At 42.1% G+C, this 11,927-nt stretch overlaps 1 protein-coding gene across 2 annotated transcripts in view; it reads right to left on the bottom strand.

The window, feature by feature from the left end:
* crybg1a (crystallin beta-gamma domain containing 1a) overlaps positions 1 to 1,965 on the bottom strand; it is a 69,882-nt gene extending 67,917 nt beyond the window's left edge. Inside the window, exon 1 of one of the 2 annotated variants that reach the window (XM_035954093.2) lies at positions 1,570 to 1,965. In XM_035954093.2, coding sequence (XP_035809986.2) covers positions 1,570 to 1,889 — 320 coding nt within the window. In that variant the 5' untranslated portion in view covers positions 1,890 to 1,965. The remainder of the gene's footprint in view (positions 1 to 1,569) is intronic. The other variant, XM_023282904.3, reaches the window with a different exon arrangement.
* Between the last annotated feature and the right edge of the window lie 9,962 nt (positions 1,966 to 11,927).

Consider the following 11,927-nt stretch of genomic DNA (forward strand, 5'->3'; position numbering starts at 1 on the left):
GAGAAAATGTAGAAATAAAAGGGTTTTTATCTATAAACAGCCATCATATTGCAGCTGACATTTCCAAGTATAGTAAAACGTATTTGCCTAAAGATGTTTGTGAAGCAAAAACCGGTTTATCACCGCAGGTGTGAAACAGTTGTCTGTGACAAATTAATCTGTGAAAGGAGGTCATTGATTTAATGCCCCAAGACACTGAAAGCAACAAAATATTAACCAATCAAGATGAGTGTGAAACGCAAAAAACAATGTGATATGATTAATGTCTATATCACATGACACTGAGTCATGTTTTTCATCTTGTCAATGTGTGAATGTGTTGTAATTTCTGTCACATTCACTCAGATGTAGATTAAATCAACTTAACTGAGCCTCATATAACTGGACTGAGCGGGGAAATGTGCCGTACCCTGCATGACAGGTTTTTCATTTCAGTATTAAATGTTTTGCAATTACTGAGTCACAACAGCTCGTGTCAACACAGGTTAACCTGACAATGTGTGACGATGCCAGCTGAGTCAGCAGAAGTGAAACCGTCAACACGTTGGTTTGTACACGGAATAATATGGAGACATGCTTAAAGGAACATGAAAGGAGAACACGGAAATATTTAGGATAAATACAGAACTGGAAATGTGACTGTTATTATTGTAACCACCGGAGGTTAACCAGTCTCTTTTTAAATCTTTAATTTCGCCAGGGAACAGTGACTCAGCGGGGATATTTACAGTCACACAGTCCTCCACAGAGCTGCTCAATGCATGCAAAGTTCTGCCTGTTTAGCTGCTGAGGAACACTGAAGAGGTCCAACGTCTTGCCCAAAGGCACCTGAACAGAATGAGACCAGGCTGGGTGTCTCATTCGCTTTCATTATCTCCTTGCACGGTGAAGACTTGATGTGTAAAGTGAGCCACTGATTTGCAAACAAAAAGCTCACGTATACCTCTCACTGTTTCTGTTTACCTCTCTCTGCATTTTTCAGACTTGATGCAAGACTAAACTAGCTGTGTTCTCAGCCACAGATTTCACTAAGTGCCAGAGGGAGAAACAGGGGTCAAACTACTGCTGGGGCCAACAGGAAGCCTCCAGGAGTCACCAGCTTCACTTTCACTTCACCAGTCAAAAGTTTGGACCCACCTTCTCATTCAATGATTTATATTTACACATTGTAGATTAATACTGAAGACATCAAAACTATAAAAGAATACATATGGAATTATGTTGTAAAGTATTAATCCACAATGTGGAAATTAATGCAAATAAATAAAAAGCATTAAAAGAGAAGGTGTGTCCAGACTTTTGACTGGTAGTGTGCATGGCGTGGGACCATGTATGATGAGAAGATAGTCTGCATTTCTTCTATACAGCTACATGGACTGTGTTTGGATCATTTCTGATTAAATGTAGACTGCGGTCAGTGTTAGTGCTGGTTAGTTTATTTACAACTATGATGCTGTAGTTATACGAAAAGCTCCATGAGGACAATATAGAGAAGCTTAAGTCTGAATCATACTACAGATGAAAGAATTCCTCATAAATAATAATAATAATAAACTTGCTCTGTCTTACATGTTGCTGCTGAAGCTGTCCAGTTCATCAGGGAAGAACACCTCTCCTCCTTCTTCTCCTTTCTTGGATTTCTTCCGTTTCAGCTTGAACAGTTTGAGCCGCTTTGGCTTCTTTTCTTTCGGGGAAGCGGGTAGAAGCTCCGCGGGGAGAGCGGCGTTGTCTCCCGGGCTGAGCGGCATGGAGCTCCCCGGAGGACTCCCCGCTCCTCTGCTGCTGCTCGCATCTTTCAGGGTCCCCGACTGTCTCTGCTCCTTGTTCTCCTTGTCAAGGGATTTGATTTTAAACAAGCCCTTGACTTTCAGCGTGCTGGACTTACTCATGGTGTGTAGAGAGGGAAGTGTGTTGCAGAGAGCAGGAGGAGAGCTGTGCGTCTGGAAGCAGCAGGAGGACGATTCACCGGGACAACCTGCAGAGCTGGTTCGAGCCTGGAGCTGGACCTGCCCCTCCAACAACAGCACCTACCTCCATCTGCTCAGCTACACCAACATCTGCCTGTCAGCTTCACAAATTAAATCACCAGCTTTATCCGTGGGGTCAGTTTGATTCCAGCATTGTAAACCTCCAGAAAATGATTATAATTAGAATTGGTCCCTCAGTTTATATGTCCGATACTGATCTGTTTGTTGACTACCTAAAGAGCCTTTAAATACAACCCTCCACCCACTCCCCTCATACATCCACAATACCTGCCACTCAGATCACAATAAAATCTTACTGACTGACCTAAAATTGGAAAGAGATATCTTTTAGTGTTTTAATGGCTTTATATTTTTTTCAAAGGACATATTTTAGTTTTCTGTAACATTTGGAATGGAAAACAATTTCTGTTATGAAGAATATTAACAAGTATTATGTTCAGGGTCAATTTGACTCCAGGAAAAACAAGCACAATTTCAAAAAGCTTAGGGCCCTAAAACTTTTTGAAGATTATAAAACTGCATGTTAGCGTGAAGGCTGCACAGTGGATCAGTGGTTACACTGTCGCCTTCCCTGGTTGGCGTCCCGGCTTTCCCGGGATCTTTCCGCATGGAGTTTGCATGTTCTCCTGTGCATGTATGGGTATTCTCCAAGTACTCAGCCTTCCTCCCACAGTCCAAAAATATGCTGAGGTTAATGGATTATTCTAAATTGCCTGTAGGTGTGAATGTGAGAGTGATTGTTTGTCCCTGGACAGGGTGACCTGTACCCTGCCTTCACCCTAAGTCAGCTGGGATAGACTCCAGCCCACCTGCCACCCGAATGAGGATCAAGCGGTGTATAGATAATGGATGAGTGGATGTTTTAGTGACCTCATTATGATCATAAACAACCAAAGCAAAATTGTGTAAAATGTTGATATTTCTTCTGTGTTTTATAGCTAAAAGACTGGGGCCAAATTGACCTCAAAGAACATTGGCTATACAGCATGTGTGCAGGTCATTAAAATCACATCACATTCATTTTATGTTTACCCAGTTATCCGCGTTAAATTAGGAAAAGTCACTAAATATGAAGCAAAAATAATAATAATGATAATATCAATCATTTATTTAGAGACAAACATCGAATAGGGTCACACTGACCCCAAAGATAATAGGAGGGTTAACAGTGCATCTGTAGGTCAAGACCTCAGTCACACTAGAAATGACATGTTGACTATAATAAAAATAATAATAATCGTGATAATAACTGATATTTATAGCACTCTAAAGACAAGCTTTCAGTGCCTTGACAGACAAAGGAGAAGCAGGATACCCAGGAAGCAAGATCACATTTTAACACATAAGACAACAAGAGACACAAAAATGCAGAATATGAATATTAATAAATGCAAATGAAACAATACGAGCAATAAAGCCCTAATGAGTAACAAAGAGATGGAACAAAAGCAAGTGGGTACAAATGTTTTGTTGTGTTTGTTTAATTTAAAAAGGGTAAATAATTCTGTAGGTCTGATCTCCTCAGGCGGAGCCGAATATCCCTGATGGCAAAAGTGCCTCTTGATCTAAACAACTGTTCAAAAGTTTGGGGTCATCCAGAGAATTCCATGTTTTCCATGAAAACTCCCACTTTTATCCATGTGCTAACATAACTGCACAAGGGTTTTCTAACCATCAATGAGCCTTTCAACACCATTAGCTAACACAATGTAGCATTAGAACACAGGAGTGATGGTTGCTGGAAATGTTCCTCTGTACCTCTATGGAGATATTCCATTAAAAATCAGCTGTTTCCAGCTACAATAGTCATTTACCACATTAACAATGTCTGCACTGGGTTTATCATTCATTTAATGTTATCTTCATTAGAAAAAAATGCATTTCTTTCAGCAATAAGGACATTTCTAAGTGACCCCAAACTTTTGAACAGTAGTGTAAGTCTACTAGTGAACAATGTAAAAGACTAGATTCTTAGAAAAGGAGTTCTTTAAGCCCACCCATTTAAGAGACTGTGGCACTGTAGAGTTACTGATTTAGTTATCAAAATATTTGGGGGTGATTTTTGCTAGTTATCTGACCAACTGATCACCTGTAATGTTCTGATTTTACATATTTATTTGACTTAGAACTTTGCACCAAGTTAGAGACTCCTAAAACCTCAAACATTACCACACGTAAAATTTTCAGTCTTTAAAACATGCAGTTAAACTTGTTTTTTATGTGCTTCTGAAGGGAAGGGAGTATGAGCTGTAGGCACAAAAGGCTGAAATCTTAAAGCAGGAAGTTAGACACGGTTGAACAGATGTGATGGGTTACCAGCAGAGTCTGTTCTGTTCGTCACACACTGTTCCTTCATGACCTCCAGTACAGACTCTGTAGGACTGCTTATGGTTTCAGCGGTACACCAATAGTGTGCCATAATTGTTCAGTTTCACTGTTGTGACCCAAGTGGTTGAGTTTGACATCTGATAATGTCTTTGTACAGCTATTAAAGGGAACATTTATTGATTGATTTACTGAGTGTAAATACTGACAGACCATTTTTTTAGACACTCCTGCATTAGAACATTTAAGATTTATCACACATTCCATTACAGTATTCCGTTTATTAATAAAACCTCTGCATGTATATGACATTTAAAAGGAGTGACTTTAGTTACTTTATGTTAAAGATGAAACCATTTCACCTTTAGCAGCCTCTCACAAGATTCTCAATCTCAACACAATCTCAACACGGTCAAAAGTTTTAGAACTCTGAAATGAAGCACAGAACAAATAAACAAATTAAGTTAAAAAAATCTTTTTAGAAACCAAAATGTTTTCTAAACTTTTGACTCATCAAGTACTTCCTTTGGCAGAGCTGACAGCTGAACATACTCATTCTGTCCACAATGGAAATCTAATATTCTTCAGAAAGTTCTTCCAGCTCTGCAGCAGAAGTTCCCATAAATGTGTGGTTCTTGTAAGTTCTTTGCTTTCACTCTTCTGTCCAGTTCATCCAAACCAGCTCCATGGGGTTTAAGTCTGGAGACTGTGCTGCCACACCACGTTTTCAAGCTCACCATCTGGTTCTTTGTTCCTAAGGTGGTTCTGGCAGAGCTTGGACTAAAGTTTTGGATCATTATCTGCTGTAGGATGAACCCCTGACCAACTAGAACATACCAGAGGGTTCTGCATGGAGCTGCAGAATGCTGTGGTAGCCGTTTAGGTTCAGGGTTCCTCTCACTCTGTACAAGAACCGACCCTGGATCCAGCAGAACAGCCCCAGACCATCACGCTTCCTCCTCCATGTTTAACAGGTGATGTCAGACATGGAGGAATGGCTTTCTTGCTTCAACTCCACCTGTCAATGCTGCAGCTCCAAGTCTTCTCTCCACAGTTAAACTGAGACTTCTTCCTATGACCACTATGAAGTTGATTGAGCTGGGGTCTTTGATTCTTTTGAGGTGGGTTGGGGGGTTGATCTGGAGCTGGGTCGGTCCAGAAGAGGAGGAGGAGAAAAAGGGTGGGAGGTGGGGTCGGCCGGGGTCTTCATTCCTTACCGGGGGTTGACCTGGACCGTTACCGCGGTCGGTCAGAGGGGGGGAGGGAAGGAGGGAAGGAAGGAAGGAAGGAAAGAAGGGAGGAAGGAGGGGGGGGGGGGTGTGTCAGCGGCGTCTTTGTTTCTTAGGGGGTGGGGGGTTGTTCTGGACCCCCTGGTGGTCGGTCAGAGGAGGAGGAGGAGGAGGAAGGAAGGATATGTGCCTTGTTCTCCGGGTTCGCGTCGTTCACGGTGGCCCCGGTGGCTCTCTGGAGGTGCCGCCCTGTGGCTCCTACGGCCCGGGGGGAGGGGCACCCTGTTGGCTTGGCCCTGCCTTGCCGTGACTGCTGTTCTGGGCTTCGGGGTTCTTCACACTTGCATGTTTGATCAGGTCTCGCCAGCTACTGCCGAGTCCCATTTCAGCGAATGATGGGACCCGCCAGAATGTGCTGAGAATCTCTCCAGAGTCTCTACCCTAAACTCATTCTCTCTTGCACTAGTATCCTCTTCTGGCCTATTCTATTCTATTCTATACTATCAAGACATCCACAATTATCAGGGATGAGAATGAGAAATGGAAAATGTTACGGCCAGCGCCTCCTACCCCGTGTGTGTGTGTTTTAACCAAATGTTGTGAGTATGCAAATAGGGCTGTGTGATCCCCACTCCCTGGTTGGACCGTGACAGCAGAGGCGTGGCTGCGACCAGGAGTCCAGTGATTGGTGCGGCGATCCCCAGGCCGACCAACCGAAAACTGCCAACTCCTTTAAAAGAGTTGGCAGCCCAACTGAATGGGGCAGCTGACTTCCAGCGTGCCATTCGGTGCTCGTGTGTGGTGGAGGCAAGATTGTCTGTGTGAAAGGAATTGGGCGAGGGTTAGAATCAAAAACTGATACAGCTTCATTTGATTACAGGTAGTTTCTTATTGTCTAGTTTCACCAGGATTAGGGGTGCTGACTCCTGTGTAAGTTTTGTTTTGTCAGTTCCCATTTAGTGAGCCTTTTTTGTTTCGTTTTTCTTTTGTCCACCGCGATGGTAGTGTTAAGTTCTCCTTATGAGAACTCTTTTTGTGTTTTGCTATTTTCTTTGATTTGAGCAGCACCCACCAGCCCTCTTCCTTAGTTTTGCCTCAGTTTGTATAGTAACGTGCACATTTCTGTTCAACCTTCTCTGTAATAAATAATTTGACTTTTACCACCAACAACTGTTTATGTTGCCCCCCCCCCCCCCGAACCGGGGTTGTAACAATAAAAAAACTCTGAAAATGTCTGCCGAAGTCCCCCCCCCCCCCCCTTTGGGCATGGAAAATTTTTATAAAATTCACTTAGAAATGGCATTCTCTGGTGAATTTTAACAGTGAATATATAAGGCAATCAACACCCAAAATCCATTAATTTCTTCAATGAATTTCACCTGTTTTTTAAAAAAACAATATCTCAATTTGGTGGGCTACCAAGGGGATACATGATCATTATCATTTATGGCACATTCAATTTTTGAGTTTCATGCCTTTCAAAAAATCTGTTCATTTAAATGCAACATATTTATACCCTGTTCATTTTAATTCTAATACAACATATTAATACCCCAATATTTTGTTGTTCAAAGGAATGGCACAGTTTATATATGAATTAAAAGAACTGAAATATACACAAAGAATCAAGTACCTTACCACAAATATGTTGTGAGCTGCTTTATCCACAGTGGTCAAAAATGTAATAAAATAAAAGTCCATCTGTGTTTCATTGAAAACAGTTCTTGATGCCGTTAGACTTGTCTATTTCCCTGGCACGATCCTCCTCTTTATGATACAAAACTTTCGCCATGCTGGCGAAAAAGGTTTTTTAGGTAACCAAAACAACCATAGATCTATACGTATCCACGCACCAGAAATGATCAAAACTCAACAATATCGTGTGCTTGCATATCCGCGAAATTTAACATGTGGAAGGAAACAATCAGATGAAACTGGCGCCAAATTGCTGCCGAAAATAGGCGGATGTTGTCATTAACATAAATAGCGAGTGATGTTTACAGATAGCAATGCCGATTTCCGTTCTCACAGCTGTATCTGATTTTGCAATGCCCGTTGCCGAAAGATGTCGGCGGCGGGATGGCCATCACGGCGGGCGGCCATCACAAGCCTCGGCTCGCGACGCGTCGGCCGGCCGGCCGCTTGCCTACCCCTACCCCACCCCCCTACAATTTTCTCAACGGATTTACACGATTCACAAAAACTATACTTTCGGCGGAAAAAAACTCGGAATTCCGCGGATCCGCGGAAAATTCTCATCCCTGAATTATGGTGCTCAGTACCGTTTGTTTAATTATTTATTTACTGAATCTCTTTTTCTTTTGTGTTGGTTTGGTTTTCTTTTCTTTTTTCAAAATTTTTTTTTTATTGATGGACAGTTAGTAGTTGGGAATAACACACCACCTTACAATCTTTAATTGCAATAGCACCGCCTGTTAGTTTCTATCCCTGTTCGTCCTGTTCGTCCTGTCCAGTCTTTGTTTCCCCCACACATCACTGAGGTGTAGCACTGCCCTCCCTGGCTCATAATAGGGAATTCTAATAAAGAATGTCTGCTTAGCTTTCAGGGAGGGCCGGTGATGGTCACACACATGCACTAAATATTAAAATATTTGGCTGCAAGACTAAAATATGCATCAATCTCATACATTGTTGACACCTCTTTTGTGGAGTTAAACAATGAGAACAAATGCAGACAAAAAAAAAAAGAGAAGGAAGGAAGGAAAGGGGTCAACCAGGGTCTTTGTTTTTTAGGGAGTAGGGGTTGTTCTGGACCCCGCGGGGAAGGGAGAGTGGGGTCAGCTTCTTTGCTGTCGCTGTTGCCGCTGCCGCTGCTGTTGCTGCCGCACCTGCGGCCGCTGCTACTGCTGTTGCTGCCGCTGCCGCACCTGCTGCCGCTGCTGCGGCAGCTGCTTCTTGCGGTGTAGCGGTGGCACAAGCGGGACAGTAGCAAATCACGCAGCCAGAACACACGTGAATCAGACACTGGTGGCATACCGTGTTTGTCTTGACATCTTTGCTCCTGGGGCAGACCAGGCATCGTTTCCCTTTTTTCCTGAGGCTGACCAGAAGACCTACGCGGTCTTCGTCTCCGCGGTGGTCTCCGCGGTGTCCCGCGCGCTCTGGCGGCGGCGGCGTCCTGGCAGCAGCGGGTCTTGCTATGTTTTTCTCGATGGTTTGGTTTTTGTTCAGCCCGACTGACCAGGCTATCGTGTTTTCGTTCTTTCTTTCTTTCATAAAGACATAGAACACACACACACACACACACACACACACACACACACACACACAAAGACAACAATGCGATAACCATAGATGTGATGCAGACAGATGTGGAGGCAAAGGAAATATTTGACTAGCAAGGATCTTCTTACTTGGAGTTCCATCACGACGTAGTTGAATCGGTCATTCCTGCCACAGCCCACAAAGTGACAAATGTGATCTTTGCCTGTCAAGAAATATTTGTAGGTAGACAGGTTGAGCACTGCTAGCCTTATGTCTAATCACAGATAAAATATTTGTTCACCAAATGTTTATATGTCAAAAACACAAAGTTTAGGAATAAATGTTGCACAAACATCACAGTAACTGCTGCTACAATCAACAATCAGTCGGCATAATTAGTGACACGGATGGTGGAATGAGTTGATGTTAATATTTTTTAACCTCGATTCATTATTAAGGGTTTAACAGAAACTTTCTTTTTAAGTTGCATTACTGACTTAAATGATAAGCTTTCTTTTCAAATAATTTTAACATACTTGAGTTGCCCGTTTAATGATACAGTTTTACACTTTAATATCTAAACATTTGTTTGCATTACATAATAATATACTTTTTTTCAAAATAAAACGAACAGATTACTCAGTAAAGCATTTGTTAATGGCAGCCGAACAACTCTGACAATGCTAAAAAATAAAAATCACAAGTGGAATAATTCAGCAGTTGCATCACTAAACTAGATATACCCCTCATTCATTCATTCATTTCACGGTTTCACAGGCTCTACAGCATGACCACTCTGACTGTAACAAAGACCACCATTGCTTATATCATCAATCAAACTAATTATTTTTTATGTTATAAAACACCGGCCTTCATGGAAAAAATAGCAGTTGCTCCTGTAGGCAGTGTATGCCATGTGTTTGAGAGGAGCGTTATTGTCAGACCATCATCAAGAAAACGGCCACAAAGTGTCATGATCTCACAGACTGTCTTATTCCCACTTCAGCTGCTCTGTCAGTGACAACAGGATAGCACCACTCACCCTGAAGCTTCTTCAGCACAGCCACCTCCATCTTCAGAACCTGTTTGGGTTGCTGAGCAGACTCGACCTTCAAGGCGACGGTGGCCTGGCTCAGCTGATCCAGAACCTCGCAGATCTCCCCAAACCCTCCTCTGCCTATTTTCCTTACCTGAAAAGAAGATTCATTTACAACCCAGAGTATAGAAACAGTGCGCTCTGTTCTCTTGGTGAACTGACATGATTTTGTGATTTACCAAATCCACTGACACCTCAAGCTCTCTTTTTAGGAACAATTTCAACAGTTTTACAAGTAAGTACTTGACCTGTAGTATTGTTTTTCTTCATCCTTCATCCTAAAGATGATTAGTGATAGAAAATTCACACTATTTTTTTAAAAAGTAAAATACAGATGAACACAAAATTATTAGCCTCCCTAGGAAATGTTAGTTTTTTTTCAAAAGGTGCTGTTAAATAAATTTTTAACACAGCTTTTCCAAACATCCTAGTTTTTTTGCTTACATTATTTTACTTTGCTCAAAGAAGCTCAATTATTTTACAAAAAACAAAAACTACCAGGGTCAAAATTATTAGCCCCCTTTAGAACTGGCCTTTTTATTGAACCAAAGCACAAACCACTGCTGTGCAATCATGTGCTTTAACTTTGTAATGCTCACAGCTTGTAATCAATCAATTAATCATGTTAAAACTGAGGGTTGTCCTTCACTTTAAACACTATGAAAACTTCATTAAGTATTTGAGCTATAACTTGAGAAAGCATCATGCCAAAAACAAAAAGAGAAAAAGAATTGTTGATGCTTACAAAGCAGGAGAAGGGTCTACAAAGTTATACCAGCGTTTCCAAGTGTCAAGAAGTGGAGTGAGAAGTATCAAGAAATTCAGAGAGCCACACAGTATAGAACAAGTCTGGTAGAGGGAGGAAGCCAAAGATTTCATTCTCTGGAAAGAAAATATGTGAAAGATGTGTCTAAAGATGTTAGAACAACCACCAAAACACTAGAAAATGACTTAGCCAAGTCAGGAATTGTAGTGTCAAAGAAGACACAGAAATGGACTGAACCCTCCACTTCTACAGAAGAGACACCTTAAAGTCAGACTGAAGTCTGCTGAGGACAACCTGGAGAAAGATTGTGAATACTGGAAACATGTCCTTTGGTCAGATGAGACCAAACTAGAGCTCTTTGGCCGTAGAGACGTTGCTTATGTTTGGAGAAAGAAGGGAAAGGCGTAGAACCCAAAGAACATCGTCCCCACAGTTAAACACGGTGGCGGCAGTATCATGCTGTGGAGATGCTTCAGTGTGTCTGGAACTGGGAATCTGGTCAAGGTTAAAGGAATCATGAAAAAAGAAGGATATATGAAGAGTCTGAAAGAAGATCTCAAGCAGTCGGCTGCAAAACTGGGTCTGGGTCATTACTTTGTCTTCCAACATGACAACGACCCAAAACATACGTCACTCATGGTGAAGAATTACCTCCAGAAGACCGGGGGTTTTGGAGGGCACTGTGTGTGTGTGTGTGTGTTTAATGTTTAAATTTAAAATAAAAATAAAAATAAAAAAAAAAGTTGAGACCCAGAGGGCACCTGCTTGATACTGAGGGCAAGGGGCAGGTGCTCTAGCACCACCTGGTGTCTGTGCATGCCACTGTTCTATGCTGTAAAGTTATTATACAGGTGATGTGTAGCATCCCGTCATTTTGTGATTTCCCTCTCTTTCAGTGACTCTTACCACCTTCCGTCTGCCACCGACAGGATGTCTGTGTGCTGTCTAGCCCCACTCATCCTGAATGCTCTCAGCTGCAGCCTGCTCCTGGCATAAGCTTCGAAGTCCCTCACTGAAAAACAGGGAGCACATTTACATACCCACTTTCATAACACTGCATGTTGAAACGTGTTCCTTCGTGTGAGTCAAGGATCACACAGTGATGCCAAAACGTTCCACTTTATTAACTGAACTTATAAGCTACAGGATAGCTTCCAGAGATAACATTTTGGTCACATGACAACACCAGACCGCGCTTAGCATAGTGAGTGTCTATGATTGGCTGAGCTGTAACACACGTCAGAGACAGGTACGGTGGCTCATTGCGAACAAACGACAGTCATTTAGTCAAATGATCT

Source organism: Amphiprion ocellaris, chromosome 20, assembly GCF_022539595.1.
Source record: "Amphiprion ocellaris isolate individual 3 ecotype Okinawa chromosome 20, ASM2253959v1, whole genome shotgun sequence".
NCBI classification, from domain to species: domain Eukaryota; kingdom Metazoa; phylum Chordata; class Actinopteri; family Pomacentridae; genus Amphiprion; species Amphiprion ocellaris.